Source organism: Aythya marila (assembly GCF_965140915.1).
Source record: "Aythya marila genome assembly, chromosome: 21".
In the NCBI taxonomy this organism is placed as follows: domain Eukaryota; kingdom Metazoa; phylum Chordata; class Aves; order Anseriformes; family Anatidae; genus Aythya; species Aythya marila.
This window is the reverse complement of record NC_139062.1, coordinates 6,095,778-6,114,333: the sequence shown is the minus strand read 5'-3', so window position 1 is coordinate 6,114,333 and position 18,556 is coordinate 6,095,778. Positions and strand designations below refer to the sequence as shown.

General features: G+C 55.4%; 3 protein-coding genes across 3 annotated transcripts; all 3 read left to right on the top strand.

Moving 5' to 3' along the window:
* Positions 1–639: 639 nt before the first annotated feature.
* On the top strand, positions 640–2,503 carry CDA (cytidine deaminase). The gene is made up of 4 exons (XM_082776828.1): positions 640–805; positions 1,194–1,305; positions 1,411–1,468; positions 1,794–2,503. The coding sequence occupies exons 1-4, from the start codon at positions 661–663 to the stop codon at positions 1,905–1,907; spliced, it is 429 nt and encodes a 142-aa protein (XP_082632954.1). The 5' UTR covers positions 640–660; the 3' UTR covers positions 1,908–2,503.
* A 1,646-nt stretch (positions 2,504–4,149) lies between these two features.
* Positions 4,150–13,956, top strand: PINK1 (PTEN induced kinase 1). Its single transcript, XM_082777101.1, has 8 exons — positions 4,150–4,459; positions 5,548–5,817; positions 6,729–6,832; positions 9,267–9,449; positions 10,260–10,423; positions 11,576–11,703; positions 12,394–12,630; positions 12,905–13,956. The coding sequence occupies exons 1-8, from the start codon at positions 4,160–4,162 to the stop codon at positions 13,163–13,165; spliced, it is 1,647 nt and encodes a 548-aa protein (XP_082633227.1). The 5' UTR covers positions 4,150–4,159; the 3' UTR covers positions 13,166–13,956.
* A 1,163-nt stretch (positions 13,957–15,119) lies between these two features.
* On the top strand, positions 15,120–18,481 carry AGMAT (agmatinase (putative)). Its single transcript, XM_082777240.1, has 7 exons — positions 15,120–15,406; positions 15,488–15,690; positions 16,256–16,304; positions 16,404–16,599; positions 16,774–16,953; positions 17,198–17,282; positions 18,060–18,481. The coding sequence occupies exons 1-7, from the start codon at positions 15,132–15,134 to the stop codon at positions 18,131–18,133; spliced, it is 1,062 nt and encodes a 353-aa protein (XP_082633366.1). The 5' UTR covers positions 15,120–15,131; the 3' UTR covers positions 18,134–18,481.
* Positions 18,482–18,556: the final 75 nt, after the last annotated feature.

Below are 18,556 nucleotides of genomic sequence, written 5' to 3'. Positions count from 1 at the left end.
CTCCATTATGGACAAAAAAGGAGAGATCTGTAATTAAAGAGCGATTTGCTCACAGCCCCCCCCAGCAGGGTCAGGGCTGATTCCCACGAAGGCTCTGGCGTGAAGGTGGCCCCAGCACCTGGCAGCAAATTTGGGTTTGGGGCTCCCACAGGATGCCACGAGGGCACCCCGACGAGCCACTCGATGGCATCCGTGCGCTTTCCTTCTGCTGCATGTCAGGTGTTAATCAAAAGAGGGGGAAAAAAGGGGAGGACAGGGGTAAAAAATGGGGAAACGGGGGAGGACGGACACGATGTTTCAGTTTGCAGCCTTTTTTTTTATTATTATTATTAAAAAATTTTAATTTTTACACCGCAGGAGAGCTTCACAGGACGTCCCCCGTGGGCTCCCGTCACCGGATTCCTGCCGGGGAGGAAGGAAAAGAAGGCGGCGGTGGGAAAACCGCTCGGCGGGAGGAAGGTAGAAAAAAAAACACTGAAACACGTAGAAAAAGAGGCAGGAATGAGAAAAGGGGCGAAGAGAGGGCTGCGGGCCCCCAGTGCCTCAGGATCGGGGATGCTGCGGGGCGCGGGCAGGGCGCGTGCGGGGCGTTATCCCGTCGGGGCAGGGCACCCCGTGCCGCCTCCCGGGAAATCTTTAACCAGGGCGTGCGGCGCAGGCATGGAGGGCAGCGGGGGGCCCCAGGGCGAGCGCCTGCAGCTGCTGCTGCGCCGCTGCCGGGAGGCCAAGGCCTGCGCCTACTGCCCCTACAGCCGCTTCCCCGTGGGCGCCGCGCTGCTCACCGCCGGCGGGGAGATCTTTTCGGGTAAGGCGCCGCCGCACGACGCTCCAGCGGGTTGGGGTTTTTGGGGTTGGGACAGGGTTTGGGGCGTCCCGTCTCATCCCCGTCCTGGTGGTGGGTGTCCTTGCCCGTCCCGGCAGGTGGAAGGGGTGAAAAGTGCGGTGGGTGGGGTGGGAAGGGGGGAAAAAAGGGGAAATATAAAGGAAGGGGAATTGAGGAATGCGTTGGCTGGAGGCCAGGATGGGGCGGGACGCGTGGAAAGGCAGGGAAATGGCAACTTTCTGCGTGTTCCTGGCATTAAAATTAAAAAAAACGAGACTTGAGGGGGTGTCCCTGAGCTGAGGGGGTGTCCCCGAGCCGTGGGGGTGTCCCCGAGCCGTGGGGGTGAGCGGTGCCGGGTGCTTCCCCGCAGGGTGCAACGTGGAGAACGCCTGCTACAGCCTGGGGGTGTGCGCCGAGCGCACGGCCATCCAGAAAGCCATCTCGGAAGGGCACACGCGCTTCAGGGCCATGGCCATCGCCAGGTGAGGCCGTGATATCCCGTGCTGAGGGGCGAGCGGCAGCCCCATGCTCCCCCCCGCCCCACCTCACCCCGTCCCTGAGCCCTGTACCCGTTCTCTTCCCGGCAGCGACATGGGGACCGACTTCATCGTGCCCTGCGGCGCCTGCAGGCAGGTGATGAGAGAGGTGAGCGTGCCACCGACCCCACAGGTCCCCCCCTCAATTCCCCCCGGGGCTGTAAGCATGGGCACAGCTGCCCTGGCCCCAAAGAACCCCAAAACGGGGCTTTTCCTACAAAAGCAGAGCCCCCATCCCCCCATCCTCATGGGTAGTTGGTGTTGAACGGGTTTTTGGGGCACCAGCCTTGGGGTGTAGGGGTGAAATGCAGGCTCTGAGCCCCAAATACCCCCCTGGGGCTGCCCCCAAACAGATTATTGGGGCCACTCGAGCACATCCCCCAGGGGGGGTGCAGCTTTGGCATCGGGCACCTCTCCCCCCTCTCCTCCTGCAGTTCGGCAAGGACTGGGACGTCTACCTGACCAAACCCGACGGCACCTACATCGTCAAGACACTGGACGAGCTCCTGCCCCTCTCCTTCAGCCCCGAGGACCTGAAGAAGGCGTGAGGCTGCGTTTTTCCCCTTCCAGCATCAGGGGAAAGGGGGACGGGGCGGGTTGCTCCCCAGTTTTCCCCTAGGACGATGCGATGCAAAACGCTTTCCTGGTGTTACAAAGCTCTCCTGTCACTCCCTCTTGATTCAGCGCTGATTTGCGGGCGGGGTGCCGGCCCCACCTCGCCCTGGGGTGCACAGACAGCCAAATCAAACAGTAGAAATTCCCTGATTTTTTTTTTCTTTCTGGAAAAAATCCCTCACGCTCGTGAGCACCGAGCTCTGCCCGGGCACCGCTCTGGCTCCAGGAGCAGCTCCACGAAAAGGAGGAGGATTTGGATGCAAAACCAGGGTCAAAATGCAGCAATTTCAGCTCTAAATAAGAACAGGAAGCAAAAAACTGCTGCCAGTCCCCAACGTCAGCAACAGGCCGTTCGGCGCAGGGGCAGCTCTGGCGGTGCCATGAGTTGTCACCGGTGTCACCACCCTAAGCCTCTCCTCCTGCCTGCTTCTCGCCAGCATGTTTCTGCTTGCTTTTCTTCTCTTTGTGGTGACAAAGAAGGAGTTTTGGGGGAGCTCGCTGATTAATTATGCAATTAAATTATGCAGAATAGAAAAAAAAAGTGTGTTACTTTAACTTTTACTCTGTGCAGCAGTGCCCTCTGCTCTGTGTGTCAATGCACCGGGCACCAATGCACTTTGCACCGTTCACTGTGCAACTGCACACCGAGCATGACCACGTTGTGCACCAGCACATTGTGCACCCATGCACGGTGCACCGTTGTGCTGGGTCTGTCTGGGATGCAGATCACTTTCCCTGCAGCAGCACGTGCAGTGCTGTGCTCTGCACCTGTAGCTAGAGCAGCACTGGGGTCACACCAGCGTTGTGTCTGCTGCTGGGCGGTGCTGGCACAGCATCAGGACGTCCTCCAAGCCAGCAGGCTGCGGGTGGGCAAGGGACAGGGAGGGGATATCAGCAGCGCAGCTGATTGAAACCGACCACAGCTGTCCAGCAGCCAGTGCAGCAATGCACCCACCACACTGCACCAAGACATGCACCTATGCACCAACACACCATGCACCAACGCACTGTGCACTAATTCACCATGCAGTAACACGCCGTACATCAACATACTGTGCACTAATGCACAGTGCACCAACGTCCCATGCACTAAAGCACTATGCACTACCACCCTGTGCACTAAGGCTCTGTGCAGTAGTGCACTGTGCACCAACACACTGTGAAGGAATGCACCATGTATCATCACACCATGCAATAATGCGCCATGCACTACCATCCTGTGCACCAACACGCCATGCATGAATGCACCATGCACCATCACCCCGTGCAGCAATGCATCATGCACTACCATGCCATGCACCAACACACCATACAATACTGCCCCATGCAGCAATGCACTGTGCAATACCACCCTATGCACCAACACACTGTGCACTATCACTTTGTGCACCAATGCACAATGCACTATCACCCTGTGCACCACCACACCATGCACTAATGCACCATGCACCACCACCCCATGCACCAATGCACCATGAACTACCACGCTATGCACCAACACACCATGCATTAATGCACCATGTACCACTACCCCGTGCACCAATGCACCATGCACTAATGCACTATGCACCACCACCCCGTGCACCAATGTACTATGCACCACCATACCATGCACCACCACACCATGCAACACCCCGTGCACCAACACACCGTGCACTAATGCACCATGAACTACCACGCTATGCACCACCACACCATGCACTATCACCCTGTGCACTACTGCCCCATGCAGCAATGCACTGTGCAATACCACCCTGTGCACCAACACACCATGCAAGAATGCACCATGCACTATCACCCCATTCACCAATGCATCATGCACTACCACACCATGCACTAACACACCATACAATACTGCCCCATGCAGCAATGCACTGTGCAATACCAGCCCATGCACCAACACACCGTGCACTACCATCCTGTGCACCAACACACCATGCACTAATGCACTATGCACCACCACCCTGTGCACCGATGCACCATGCACTACCACGCTGTGCACCAACACACTGTGCACTATCACCCCATGCACCAATGCACTATCATCCTGTGCACCAACACACCATGCACCAACGCACCATGAACTACCACGCCATGCACCACCACCCCGTGCACCACCGCCCCGTGCAGCACCGCCCCGTGCAGCACCACCCCCTGCACCTCCCCGTTCCCGCCCGTTCCCGCCATGGCGCTGCGGTTGCTCCTCGCCCGCGCCCTGCGCCTGCTGCCCCGCGGCGCCGCCGCCGCCGCCCCTCACCGCCCTCCCCCGGCCCCGGCCGGTCCCTGGGCACCCCCCCGGCCTCCCTCTGCCTTTTTTTCGTCTTTCTCCTTCTCCTCCTTCCTCCGTCGCCCCGCGGCCGGGCTGGCGGCTGCGGCTCGGCGGGGCCGCCGCGGTCCCTGCCTGGCCCTGGCGCTGGGGTTGGCGCTGGCCGAGCCGCGGCTGGAGGAGCGGCGCCGGGCTGAGGCGGCCTGCGGCAGCATCCAGGTGGGACGGGGACATTTTTTGGGGGGGGATCGGGGCCTTCCTGAGGGGTTTGGGGTTGAGGGGAGCCCACTCGAGGGGTTTGGGGTTGGGGGGAGCCCTCGGAGTCCTTCTGGAGGCTTCAGGGTTGGGGGGAGGTCCCTGAGGGCTTCCTGAGGGGCTGGGGGTCAGGGGGAGCCCTCAGGAGCCCCTCAGGGCTGGGGGGAGCCCTTGGGACCCTCCTGGTGGCCTTGGGGCTGGGGGGAGCCCCTTTAGGCCCTCCTGAGGGGCTTGGTGCTGGGGGGAGCCCCTCAGGGCCCTCAGGAAGGGCTGGAGATCAGGGGAGCCCTCAGAGCCCCCTGAGGGTTTCCTGAAGGGCTCAGGGCTGGGGGGAGCCCACCCGAGGGGCTTGGGGCCAGGAGGAGCTCTCAGGAGTCCCTTGGGTCTGGGGGAGCCCTTGGAGCCAGCTGTCAGCTCACTTTGGGGTTTTCCAGGGGTAGAAGCAGTCCTGTGGCCTCCCCACAGCCTGGTTGCATCCCGCCTTCCTCCACGGGTGCTGCTTTTCTCTGAGGTGCCCCCCTCCACGGCCCCATTCCCCAGCAGGGCCAGGCAGGTGTCAGGGGTGCTCAGGGGCCATATAGCAGCGAGTCTCACTTTGGGAGCATTCGGTGAGACGTCAGCAAACACTGTTGGTGTTCCAGCCCCGTGAGTGGCTCCTCCTCCCCATTCCTCTTCCCCTGTACCTGCAGCACCCTTGGGAGGGGCCCCTTTGGTAATGTTTTTTTAAGGGATATCTTGTTTTAGACAAAACCACGCTGTCTGCTGAGCATTTCCCCTGTAGTTACAGAGGTTTGTAGTGACCCATGGGATATAGATCAGCCCGAGGTCTCCTCGCCCTGAGGTCAGAGATGACATTTAGTGGATTTACCACGTTACAGCTGGGCTGGCAGCTCGGAGAGTCCCAGCCCGCTCAGGTTGAGCACGAGGTGTCACGAAATGCCTGCTTTGTGCTGTAACCCCAAGGATATTTCTCCAAGCCCCTGTGCTGGCCCTTGCTGCCTCTCTTCTAAAAAAAAAAAAAACTTAATTACTGTCCTTTTTGTGCTTTCCAGACGGTGTTCATCAGGAAGAACAAGGCGCAGAAAAATCCGCTGAGCTCGTTCCGCTGGCGAGGCTTCCGGCTGGAGGAATATCTCATCGGGCAGCCCCTGGGGAAGGGCTGCAGCGCGGCCGTGTACGAGGCAGCTATTCCCTCGCCTCCCACCGGCCAGGGGAGCGGCCGCCTCGCCGGAGAGGGGCCAGCCCTGGGAGAGCAGCCCGCAGACAAACCCCAGCAGAAGGAGGCTTTCCCGTTAGCCATCAAAATGATGTGGAACATCTCGGTAAGGAGCCCGATCGTAATCTCCTTGGCTGTCACCTGGGCGAAACGTTTAAGGCTTGAAGCTTTGAAAGCTCTGATTATGTAACTCGGGACGAAGGGGTCAAAACAAAGCTGCTGGTGCTGTGACGCCAGTGGCTGGGGAATGCTCACGGAGCACGTAATTAACGGCTGTTATCCTTCTGGACTCTGTCTGTGTGGTGTTTGAGCTGCTCTTGGGGCAGTTGGTGGTCACAGAGGCAGTGCTGCTGGCGGAAAATGCCTTCTGGAAGCTGGCTGTTGTGAGCTAGGAGGCACTGGAAAAAAAACAAACACTGCTACCAGTGCCCAGGGAGTCTGCTTCCCTGTCAGCGGCAGGACAGAAATAGATTTTCTGTCACGGAGCAGGTGGGAAGTTCAGCACTCGCCAGGCCCCCATGGTGAGGTCAGGCAGGAGCTGTGTCAGTGTTTCCCAGCCCAGGTGACCCATGCCCTCGTCCCCACCATTCCCCACGTAAAACAAACACGTGTGTCTTTCACTAAAGGGTGTTTGGGACGTTGGATGAGATGGGTGGATGTTCTCAAAGAGTTTTCCTCAATGCCAACATCTGGAATCCTGTGGGCTTCGTAAGCGCAGGTTCCTTGAGCTTTTTTGGTTATTTTTTTTGTGGTTGAATTAGAGGGTGCATTTAAAGAGCTGAACGGGCTTCTTTCTGCAAGTAGAGGCCTCACCACATCCTCTGATAAATCCTCCGAGCCGTTAATTACCTTCCCTGGCTTCTCAAAGCAGCGAAGGGAGTCCCTTCCTTCTAGCCCACGGTTTACCTTCATTCAGGCACAGCGCCAGCAGGATGATCTGCTCTCCCTCTGCGCTGGGGCGGGGTGATTTGGGAGCCGAGGCTTTGCCCCCAGCGTGCTGTGACCTTGTTGTTGCAGGCTGGCTCTTCGAGTGAAGCCATCCTCGACGCCATGGGCCGCGAGCTCGTTCCTGCCACCCGGACCGCCTTAGCCGGAGAATACGGAGCTGTCTCGTGCCGCAGGTAGGGTAGCTGTGGACGTGGCAGCAGTGCTCACAGCTCAGCGTGCTCATTTCACCCGCCTTCCTCCGTCAGTTTCCCTTGCAGCACCTCAGTACTGGGGAGGAGGCAGCCAGAGGTTTCTGTAATAATTCTTGGGAATCAGTGAGCACGAAGGTTTGGGTTTTTTTGGTGCACGTGTTTGTTTTTAGCTACGTGGTGATGCTTTCACAAGTGCCTCAGACACATGGCAGGCAGGAGCGTGCTTCTGGCTGTCCTGGAGGTTTCCCTCTGGCACGGTGAGGGAACAGAATAGCAGTGCTGCCATTCAAAGAGTAATTTCACAGCCTGGTTTGCTCTGAGGAGCACTGCTGTGCGCTGCTCTGCGCTTCCCTCCGGGCTTGATGGCTTAGGCTAGAAGGGTGTCGAAAGGGTTGGCGTTTGTGAAGACACAACCACAAAGGGATTGCATGAAGGTGCTTCTGTTTGGCACCGAAGTTAGGGGCGTGTCTGCCCAAATCTAACTTGGTTTGATTTGCTCACACAGACATTTGTACAATGCAGACACACATTTGCATAATATACTTGTAATCATCAGGTATCTTCATATTCATTGGGTAAAGGTGTATTCCATTTTATAATCACAGCCCCTTTATTCAGCTGATTGGTCCCTTTACTAATCTCCAGTTACCTTTTTCAGTCACTTCAGATACTTTACTGATTACACTGGATTTCAATGGTATTTCCCTTAGCTTCCAAACTGTTCACCTAGCAAAAATCTCCCAAATACCCATAACATTTATCCAAACTATCCCTTGTTTAGATCAAATAAGCATTTATGGTTTGCATTACCAGTAGCAGTGCTGGTTTCACTACCAAGCCACCTGTTGCTGTGTTAACATTGACCACAAAAAGGATGGGGGTGGGCAGGGCCCTGGCTGCTTTGGGTCCTGGAAGTGCTCTGACGGGACCACGGCCTTCAAGGAGCTTCTGTGCCTTTGTTTTCCTGGGTGTAAAATGCACAGAACCTTTTGGTATCTGCAAGTGTTAACTTTGTTTTTTTTTTTAAAAAAAAAAGGTAGCTTTTTAATTACAAAAATAAACAGCCACGATCTGCACTGATTTGGCACTGTGTTAAAACTGGGCCTGCCCCTGCTTGGGTTCGAAACTGGGTGCAGGGAAGGGAGGCAGGAGCTGCTGGTCACTAAATGGGCAAAGCAAATAAAAGCTGGTGAGAAAGCAGATGGAAAACAACTGTGTTACCCCTCCTTCACCTGAGTGAGAGGTGGGCAAACAGCATAAAGGTGGCAAACTGCACAGGAATTTTTAAATTATCCTGAGTTTAACCATCTTTTTGATCAAAAATGTGCATTTTTTTTTTCTCCAAACGGAAACAATGCAGTCTGCAGTCCAGATTGTCTGATTTACATTTCAAATACGTCTCAGCTGCCAATACAAATGAATAATGAATGCTGCTTGCTGCGTTGCTAGCCTGAGGACGCAACAGGCAAGCCAAAGAGATGTTTGACATTCAGGGGAGGAGAGGGAGGAGGGCTCTGTTCTGCAGTGTGTGGAGGTAACCTGCCTTCGTGGCACTGAATGCTTCCCGCATGTGCCACGGAACAGAGGGTCCGAGGTGATGTGGCTAGTGAGAATGTGACCTCTTTTTGCCTAGCAAAGCTTTTTTTTAGTTGTTATTATTTATTTTTCCTTTCTCAGAAGCTCCTTTTTGATCCAGGAAGCAGCCTGTGACTAACACACCTTTGTCAGGAGCATGAAAAGGCAGCTGGGGCTTGATGAAATGACAGGCTGCCTGTTGCCAGTCAGCATTTCCTTCAGAGCTTCCTTGGCAGCGCGGGTGCGGTACCAGTATATCCTGTTCTTCCCTCAGTGTGGGAAACCCAGTTACAGCGGGATCTTCCTGACAGCCAGGGGTGAAGTATCAGCCCGAGTACCCCCTGCAGGAGCTCTGCACTGGGGATGACAGCTGGGTTTGCTCTGGGAACTGCCAGGGTGAAAAAAAAAAACAAAAACAAACAAAAAATGGGTATTTGAAACTTTGCAGAAGCTGCTGGGACCTGCCCACCGCTGCGGTTGGCCTGCTGGAGCTGGGGCTGCTCTGCAGCACCGTGGAAGATGTTGGCAGAGGTGGAGGGTTGGAATTTGGCCACGAGGGCGGTGAGGGTGCTGTCAGTGCTCTTTGTAACCCTGAGGTTTCCAGGAATGTGGGTATTTGGCTCAGTGTGCAGGCCTGTAACCTGCACCTGGCAGCCCCGGTGCTCCCTGCCTGTTCTGCACTGGAGCCTGTTGTTGGAGGGCTGATTTTTCATCAGCTCTCCACCAAAATTAGTGGAGGGAGTAATGAAAAATAATCTTTGACAGAACAGAGCTGCACCTGTGCTAAATGAAAACCGAACAGGAGATGAGTGTAACTCTTGGTACGTCCACTTCTGCGCAGGAAACCTGTCCTCAGGAGGAAGAAGCTGCAGCCTCATCCAAACATAATCCAGGTGATCCGAGCCTTCACGTCCTCTGTCCCGCTGCTGCCCGGAGCCTTCACGGACTATCCCGATGTTCTTCCACTGAGCCTGAACCCCAGAGGCATCGGCCACAGCCGCACGCTCTTCTTGGTGATGAAGAAGTAGGTGGGGGCTGTGTGAGCCTGTGCACGCTGCTGTGCGGGGTCCTTGTAAGGATTCAGCCTGGGTTGCTGCCAGGAACCACGTGCATGCTTAGGAACGTGCTTCCTGAGGCCTGCTCCAAGTTTTGGAGGTTTTAGCTCTTGTTGGACATCAAGACAAGCTGTCCTTTTGGACAACTGCCCCAGATTGACGTAAGGAATGCTGCACTTGTCCCCGTTAGTCTGTCCTTTGAAGTCTGAGCTTTGCCCCTAGCTGGAGACGGGGCAGAATCAGTAATGAGATTCGTTAGTGCTTCGTTAGGGTGTCTCCGTTGGGTTCTGCCCTTACTGGGTATGGCTGTGGCATCGACACAAACCCACCTTGCATTTCCCACTCTCGTGTTCTGCCCTCAGGTGGAGAAGCACTCTGTCCTCTGTATTTCAAGAGTGTATTCTTTCCCCTGCCTTGTGCATCTCCTTGTTATGCTCATACAGTCTGCGTTATTAATCTGGCCCCTCTCATGCACAGCATAAAACCTGTACAGAAGGACCTGGGAGACCCTCACCGTGCTGAGAGGAGTTTTAACTGCAGCCGTAGGGTTGTGCAGGAGCCTGAAAAGCCCAGTGGTGGATGTTGTAAAGCAGGATTTGAGAACAGCAGACAGGGGAGAGGTGAGAAGTTGACACTAGGAGGTGGGAAGGCATCGCAGAGTGCAGGAGGAGCGTGGCATGGGTCAGGGTGCTGTGTCCCCAGCCCGCCAGCACCGAGGCTGAGCTGGAAGCAGGAGGATTGCAGGGCACTGACGCAGATGTTCTGCTCGTTCTCACTAGTTATCCCTGCACCCTGCGCCAGTATTTGAGGGACAACAGTCCGGATGCTCGTCTCTCCACCATGATGATTTTACAGCTGTTGGAAGGCGTGGACCATCTTGTTCGCCACGGGATAGCGCACAGAGACCTCAAGTCTGACAACATCCTGGTGGAACTCGATTCGGGTAGGCAGAGCGCCGGGTCTGGGCGATGGTGAAGTCAGAGGCAGAAGTGGTGCCAGCGGAGGCACTCAGGGAAGTTCTAACCCTTTACTTTAGGGATAAAAGGAGCATCAGAGCTTTTCAGGGATCTCCGGATTGCTCGTTAGTTTTGCTCTTGCTGTCACTGCAGCAGCGTGGATGTCATTTATCACGTGTGTGCCTCAGGTTTTGGATCATTAAAACAGATTTTAACGGGCCATGGTGCTGTAATCAGAGGGAGGGGTGCACCAAGCCCTCATTGCATGAGCAAAGCAATGTTGGCTTGGCACAGAGACGTTCACTACCACCACATTCATGGGGGTGGAGGTGCCTTGGCTGCAAGCTCTTGGAGTCTTTCCTCACTAGCAGAACACCGCAGAGTGCTTCTAAAAACCCCACCTCGCTGTCAGGTTGGTGGTGCTGCACCCTGCACTGATTAAATGTCGGTTGGAAGGAAGGAGGACTGGCAGTGTGAAAGCCAAAAGCAACATTTTCATCATCTCGTTCTCCTGTCGTCCAGTTCAACTGAGATTTTAATTACCTGAGCTCTTTTTCAGCGTGATTGAGATTCATACGAGCAGGAAACAATAGGAGGCAGCCAGACCTGTGTAATTAAAGGTCTTGGTACAGCAGCACTGGAAGATTTTCAGCGATATTAATGCCTTCTTGAAGGAAAAGCTTCTCTGGAGCTCTGCTGAATGTGGTTAGGAATGATTTAAAGCATTGATTTTTCCATACCAGACTCTGGAGAAGTAATGATTCTACTTTGCAATGTTTGACTTGTCACTGGGACAAGAATTGTTGAGCAGTGCAAAACTGATAACTAAGCCCCAGCCTTTTTTGCTAGAGTTAAGTGTGTGTCTTTGTCTGTGGCTTTTGCTATAGGTAAAAACAAAAGTGGAAAAATGAAAAGATTGCTCTGTCATTTATCAGTTAATTTTACATGCCCTTGTTACAACACCTGCAACGCTTTGTCAGGCACACGCTCCGTGGAGAGAAATGATGTCCTCTGATGGGGAAATGGAAGAACACATTTTGTTTCAATAAAGCCAATTTTTCTCCTAATAATACAGCAGGAGAACAGCGTGTGGTCATGCTGAACCACACACTAACCCTGCTGCCCTCTGTCCTTTGCAGCTGGCTGCCCCTGGCTGGTGATCACAGACTTTGGTTGCTGCCTGGCAGACGACAGCGTCGGCCTGAGGCTGCCTTTCACCAGCTCGTACGTGGATCGGGGTGGCAACGGCTGTCTTATGGCACCCGAGGTAAGTCCTCCTGCAGTAACTTGGTGTCGATGGCTGTGGGATTGTGCTGCTGGGGGTAAAAGTTTCAGCAGCGGGCGGTGGAGGCTGTGATCAGAGCATGGAAAAGGGCAGGGTTAGGTCTAGGAGTGAATAGTGGAGGGGCTGCGTGCACAGCACTTCGCTGCTATTTGTGCCTGAACTTCCCCTCTATGCACATGCCAACAAATTAAAATTCTTCCATGGTCTTTTGTGATCTGATGTCCACTGCAATCAAGTCAGGGATTTTGTAGCTGTTTGTGCTGACTGACTCACCTGTCTGTGCAGTGCATTACCTCTAGCGTGTTGCTTGGCAGTGTTCTCATCCCTCTCTCCCCTTGGAGAGCCGTGACTGTAAAGCAGCACGTTCTGCCTTGAGCTGCTGTTGTTAAACACCTGGGCGTTAACAAAACACATCCTGCTCAGCCCCGTGCTGAGCATATGTTGGCAAAATCATCCACGTCTCCTGCCTCTTAAATCCCAAATGAAACATCCCTAGGGATCTGGTGTGAATGTCAGTCAGAGGGAACAGCTAAAGCCAGGATGCAATGGCCAAAAATCTCCCCAATGTCCTGGCGGGCTGAGCAGTGCTGAAGGCCCGGAGCATGCCCCTAGGAAATATTTATTCAGAGCTCTTTATTTTGGCTTCCCCATCTCTGGGGATTTCTCACGCAGGTGATCACGGCGTCGCCAGGTCCAGGCACGGTGATCAACTACAGCAAAGCTGACGCCTGGGCCGTGGGAGCAATCGCCTACGAAATCCTCGGCCTGGCAAATCCTTTCTACGGCCACGGGGACTCGACTCTGGAAAGCAGAAGTTACCGTGAGGATCAGCTGCCGAGCCTGCCCGATCGCGTGCCCCTGGAGGTGAAGCAGGTGGTAAAGCTGCTGCTTCAGAGGGATCCCAACAAGGTGAGGAGCTCTTTTACCTGGATGGAAGACAAGTGCAGGTTTCTGCAGGCAGTTCCCTGAATAGTTGCAGGGCTTTCTGCAGATGTTTGCATCAGTGACTGGACCTAGAATTGGGGTTTACATGCAGCTGCCTGGTGATAATGTTAACAAAGAGCTTTTTTGTTCACGGGACCATGCAGTGCCTCGGAGGAGGTACTTCTGGCACAGTAAACGTGACGTGGTTTGTCCTGAGCGCAGCTGGATGAGCTAATTTTCCCTCTCACTCCTTTTGCAGAGACTGTCTGCTAGAGTTGCTGCTAACGTGCTTCACTTAAGCCTCTGGGGTGAAAGTGTTCTAGCACCCAAGACCCTGAAACCCGACCAGATGGTTGCCTGGCTTCTGTGCCAGTCCGCGGCCACTTTGCTTCTGGACGGACTGGTGGATAAAAGCCGGGTGGAAACCAAAATGAAGATGTGCTTCTTCGCAAACCTCGACTACGAAGACCTCTGGGCAGCAATTTTCTTGTTGCTGGCCTTGAGAAACCAGGCTGGGTGAGGAGTACAACACGGGGTGTGACCGCGCAGGAGATAAATGGCACCTTCTAAAAGCACATAGGAATTTGTCTTCTCTGTCTGCGCGGAATCCTGTGGTACTTCAGGGGGAAAATCTGCAGGCCTGTGTTTAAGAGGTCGAGTGTTACCTGTAGCAAGTGTTAGCGCACTAATACGCTGCTAGGGGCTGTGTCCTTGCCTCCTTACTCCTTCAGTGAGGGTTTGCAGAACGTGCAGGTGTCCTGGGGTAAGTGGATGGTTTTGCTTCCATTTGGGAACTCACAGTTGACTTGGAAGTCACGAGCTGAGTGAAGCGAGTTGTGTGGAAGGAGGTAAGGTGTAGCTGCTCTCCACACGGAAGCATCATGGAGTTAAACAACACGTGAAGAAAGCTGAACTGACAAAAGGACATAGGAAAACCTTCCTTCTCTTAGGGAAACTCTTGTGAGCCTTGCTTCTCTTCAGATCATACTCCTCTGCAGCCACAGACACCTCTTGCTATATTTATAGTCATATCTCTAACATAATGGCAGCCTCAAAGCCTCCTGCAGAGGTGCTGAGCAGTGCAGTTTAACAAGTCTCTTGTGATGCTGGTCTGTTTGACAGGCTCGTTTTTTCTGATGAACAAGGAACTAACACCCTTGGGTTGGGGAGCACAGAGACCCCAGCGCAGGGACACTAACGGCCGTGTTAATGAGAACATCCTTTGAGTTCATGTCTGTAACGGTGTTCAGAGGAACTGGGGGAGGAGGTTGTTGATGCTGGTTGCACAATAAATGGGTGATTAAGCTCTGATGCTGAGTGGATTCTCTAAATCTCGTCTGTCTCCGTTCACCAGATCCAGATCTTGGACTGGAGGCCTGTGAGGCAGGCAGTGGTGTCTTTAAAAAATCATCCAACTTTTCCAGTCCAGTCTGGAACGAGTTCCTTTATTCTCCCAAGAGGAGTTTCCTGCCAAGTGAGCTCTCTCCTGCCTGAGGAGCAGCCCCTGCCTCATCCGTGTGCGTATTTGTGCCCCTCTCACTGCTCTTGCAGTCTCTGGTTCAGTGGTGGTGCAAAACCACCTGCCAGGGACTGGCCCTGCTCATTTTATGACCTAGCAAGAGAAAGCCGCGTGCTGGCCCAGCAAACATGCCGGGAAGTCAACTGGCAGCACAGTGAAGTCACCGAACGCCCGATTTAGAAACACGGTGTGAGCACAGCACGCTGCTGGGCCTGCAACGAAGACTCAGCAAAGAGCACGGATCCTTGGCAAGCATGGAAAATGACCCCTTGGGTGGGAAAAATAAAGTTTCAGGAAAAAAAGAACTTGTAAATCTTGGTCGGAAGCCAACCTGAGTGAGTGTCACCAGTTCAGAGCCGCGAGTGGGCGTGCAGAGCTGTGCTGCTCTCCCGTGGCCCCCAGCCAGCACCTGCTCTGATTTCAGGATGTTGTTAGGCCAGCCGGGGTTTGATCTGCGCCATCTATCACGCATTTGCTGTGCGAGCTGCAGAGAGAGGAGACCTGCTGCCCCTTGAAAGTATCTCATTTCACCTCAGTCCTTACAAATTGCCTGAAATGCGTGCTGTGCTGCACCGCCTCTTGTTCTTAAATTCCTCTTTCTGCTGCTCGTTTGCCTCTTGTGCACCTACAATTTTCCAGAGTTCAGTCTTTTCTGTTTCATTTTCGTCCACGTGACGTTTCCCTGCACGTTTCCAGTTTCCCAGTCGTGCTAATCCCCCAACACCACCATCTTTGCGGGAGGCAAAGCTGCTTGCTGCCCGGCTCCTCTTGGAGAGGGTCAGAAAGAGGATTGTGGGGACGTGAGGGCTGTGCCAGCAGCAGCAGCAGCCCCTCCTGCTGCACTTTGAACCCCAGGAGGGCGACAGGGCCCAGCCGCTTGGCTCCTGGCCCAGCCGTGACAGTCGAGCCAGGACGGGGCTGGGCTCCGTGCGTGGGGCAGAGGGTGGCTGGGAGCTGTGGGGGCAGGATGAGGCTCCTGCTCGCTGCTCCACGGCTTCTCGCATCCCCTGCAGCAGCCCCCTTGTGCCATGGTCCCCGCCTGCCACCCACGGCTCCGTGCAGGGGAGCCCCTCGCCGCTGGGGCTCGAGCTTCAACGTGCCCCCAAGCGCCGAGTTCGTGGCCCGGCCTGTGGGGATCTGCTCCATGCTGAGGCTTCCCGTCCGCGCCTCCGCAGAGGGGCTGGATGCAGCTTTCGTCGGCATCCCCCTGGACACGGGCACGTCCAACCGGCCGGGAGCCAGGTAAGGACGAGGTGCGGTGTCGGAGGAGCTGGGGCTTTGCTCCTTTGCTCCTCCTGCTCCTGTCTCTGTTTGCCCACCCAGGTTCGGTCCGCGCCAGATCCGTGCCGAGTCGGCGATGGTGAGGAGGCACAACGCCAGCACCGGGGCGGCGCCTTTCGACTCCCTGCTGGTGGCTGACGTGGGAGACGTGAACGTCAACCTCTACAACCTGCCCGCCAGCTGCCGCCTCATCCGCGAGGCCTTCCAGAAGATCGTGGCCTTGGGCTGCGTGCCCCTCACCTTGGGTAAGGACCCTCGGGGACCTCAGTCCCCCCCTCGCGCCACAGGGGCAGTCGGGAGGCAGCTGAGCCGTCAGCCACGTGCGTTTGGTGCCCTGCTGAGCGGGACCCAGGGCGTCCCTCTGCAAAGTTTCCAGCCCAAACGAGCCACCTGCAGCGTGCTGATTTGCACGAGGCGTGATTTACGCCTGTGCTGAAGCAATCACAGCTCTGCATCACTGAAGGAAGCCGGTGTGTAGGGTAACAAGGGGCAAGGTATGGGTTACAGGTTCCTCGGGAGTGAATCATTTATTTATAACCCGTGCCAAGGGTCCCACTCCATGAGATTCCTGTGCCAACGCAGTCACACATCTCGGGGCCTCCTGTTCCTCCTGTTTTCCCAAGGAGGAGAGGAAGGAACCTGCACCACGGAACCTCAGGTTTCCGCGAGGAAACACAGCCCTGCCTCTCTGGGGGGTATAAACGAGTGCAGTATAAATGCAAGGGGGGAAAAAGACTCACCAGAGAACAAATACAACGAGGGTGAGCTCCTCTTGCCATGTGTTGCATCCCCTTCCTCATCCTCCCGCAGGTGGAGATCACACCATCACGTACCCGATCCTGCAGGCCGTGGCAGAAAAGTGAGTTTCTGACCTGGAAATGGAGAATATGGGCTCGTGGTGGATTTGGGGCCGCGAGGTGTGGGGTGGGTGCTAACGGGCCCGCCCTGTCTCGCCTAGACACGGCCCCGTGGGGCTGGTGCACGTGGATGCTCACACCGACACCAGCGACAGGGCCCTGGGGGAGAAGATCTACCACGGGACCCCGTTCCGGCGCTGCGTGGACGAAGGGCTGCTGGACTGCAGCCGCGTGGTTCAGATCGGCATCCGCGGCTCCTCCTACGCCCCCGACCCTTACAAATACTGCCGGGAGCAGGTGAGCTCAGCCGTGGCTGCTTTTGCTCCCCAGAGCTCCGAGCTCTGGAAGCTGCTCGGGGTTAATAGGGGTGCAAAAATGAGGAGGGTTCCTGCCTCCTGGCCTCATTTCCATAAATCCTCGCTGGGGCTGCACCTTGCCGGGGGGTGAATGCTGATCTCGTGCATCCTGCAGGGATTTCGGGTGGTGCTGGCCGAGGATTGCTGGTTCAAGTCCCTGGTGCCGCTGATGGCAGAGGTGAGGCAGCAGCTGGGGGCCAAGCCGGTCTACATCAGCTTCGATATCGACGGGCTGGACCCTGCCTACGCCCCGGGAACTGGGACGCCGGAGATAGCCGGGCTCACGCCCTCACAGGTGAGAGGTGCTCAGCTGCCTTTCTCAGGGCGAAGGGGACGCTTGTGTCACCCCCAAATGTCCCCCTGCCTCCTCTAGGGGATGTTTGTCTCCCGTTAGAGGTCATAGGTAGGAAATAACCGAATTTTGTCCGTGTAGGCTGGGTCCTCGGCAGCTTCCCTCTTCTGTGCAAGGGGGAAGCAGAGCCCAAAGCAAGCTGCTAGGTCAGACGCGTTCCTTCAGCCCAAGTCTGTTTTCTTCCCAGGCTTTGGAGATTATTCGTGGCTGCAAGGGGCTGAATATAGTGGGATGTGACCTTGTGGAAGTTGCACCGATGTACGATGTCTCCGGTGAGTCCAAAGAAGCCTCTTTTGGGTCTGTGCAAAGCGTCCTGGGGGCTGGGAAAGGGCTTGCGCCCCTCTTTCATTTTCGCTAGGTGCCACCTAGTGTTGAAAGCCAAGCAGCAGGTGCTGGGTGATGCCCTGAACAGCGTGCTAGGAGCTGTCGGGACTTCTTATTGTCATCCCACGTCAGTGGGGCAAAAAGGCAAGCGTTGGGAGCTGCTTGCTGCATGAGGACACTGAAGGAAATGCAAAGGAGCGATGGGCTTTGGGGGCCGAATGTCCCCCATCCCCTGGTCACAGCCCTGGGAAATGCTTTGCCAGCAGAGGTTGGGCAGCTCGGCCGGGCTGAGGGTTGCCAGCGTGGCACCAGCAGTGTTGAGCTGCAGCAGTCTCAAAGGGGGCAGATAAAGAAGTAAAGAAAACAAAAACTGGGCAAGTGAAGAAAAATCAATGTTGAAAAATCAATTCGGCACATAAAGCCGGCGGGTAAAGTGCTTCTGCAGGGTGACAGCGGCGATGCATCCCCTCTGTTCCACGGCGTTGGTGAACAAAACCAGAGGTTTCAGCAGCCAGCAGTGCCGTGGCTGGGGTGGTGCAGGGACAGGCAGAGCTGGGAGGGCTGCAGGACGGGGCAGAGGAGCACGGTGACATCCTGCCAGCATTAGGAATGGGCCAAGAATGGGAAATGCCAGAGGTGGCTGAGTGCTGTGGGTGAAAGCAGTCAGCATTCATAGCCTCGTTTTTATTTATTTAGTTATTTATTGTCTCTCTGTCTTTTTGTAGGTAACACGGCCCTCTTAGGGGCCAACCTGCTGTTTGAAATGCTGTGCGTCCTTCCCGGAGTGAAAACAATGTGAGGGCAGCTCCTGCCCGGCCCAGGCCTCCTCTGCAGGTTGTGAAGGTAAAGCAGCACCACCAGAGACACCGTAAGAGCCCTCAGTCCTTCAACATCCTGCTCTCTCCTCCACTTGCAGCAAACGCGTGCTTTTCAGTACGGAATAAATGCCATTTCCTGCTAGAAGAGGTAATTTCAAGCTCCTAAACTGCAGATGGGTTTTGAACAGCGCATTTACTGGTGTCTGTAGGGTCTGAGTTTGCTTGGGAAGGAAAAAGACGAGGCTAATGGCGCTGCTGCTGTGGGAACAACCCACCTGGCAGCTCTGTGCGTCCAGGACCATTACAAACCTGTCACTGGTAAAAGGATTTTCCCAGTAAGAGACAGAAGCAGGACAACTAACATAGAGCTCTAGAGGGTGGCTGCGTGAGCAGCACCTGCGGCT

What these genes read in the sequence shown, in the direction of transcription:
- CDA (XM_082776828.1), top strand. Translation starts at nt 661, where the DNA reads ATGGAGGGCAGCGGGGGGCCCCAGGGCGAGCGCCTGCAGCTGCTGCTG. An exon ending in CGGCGGGGAGATCTTTTCGG is followed by an intron (nt 806 to 1,193) that starts GTAAGGCGCCGC and finishes GCTTCCCCGCAG; the next exon opens with GGTGCAACGTGGAGAACGCC. An exon ending in AGGGCCATGGCCATCGCCAG is followed by an intron (nt 1,306 to 1,410) that starts GTGAGGCCGTGA and finishes TCTTCCCGGCAG; the next exon opens with CGACATGGGGACCGACTTCA.
- AGMAT (XM_082777240.1), top strand. Translation starts at nt 15,132, where the DNA reads ATGAGGCTCCTGCTCGCTGCTCCACGGCTTCTCGCATCCCCTGCAGCA. An exon ending in ACAAATACTGCCGGGAGCAG is followed by an intron (nt 16,600 to 16,773) that starts GTGAGCTCAGCC and finishes TGCATCCTGCAG; the next exon opens with GGATTTCGGGTGGTGCTGGC. An exon ending in ACCGATGTACGATGTCTCCG is followed by an intron (nt 17,283 to 18,059) that starts GTGAGTCCAAAG and finishes GTCTTTTTGTAG; the next exon opens with GTAACACGGCCCTCTTAGGG.
- PINK1 (XM_082777101.1), top strand. Translation starts at nt 4,160, where the DNA reads ATGGCGCTGCGGTTGCTCCTCGCCCGCGCCCTGCGCCTGCTGCCCCGC. An exon ending in AAATGATGTGGAACATCTCG is followed by an intron (nt 5,818 to 6,728) that starts GTAAGGAGCCCG and finishes TTGTTGTTGCAG; the next exon opens with GCTGGCTCTTCGAGTGAAGC. An exon ending in TTCAGAGGGATCCCAACAAG is followed by an intron (nt 12,631 to 12,904) that starts GTGAGGAGCTCT and finishes CTCCTTTTGCAG; the next exon opens with AGACTGTCTGCTAGAGTTGC.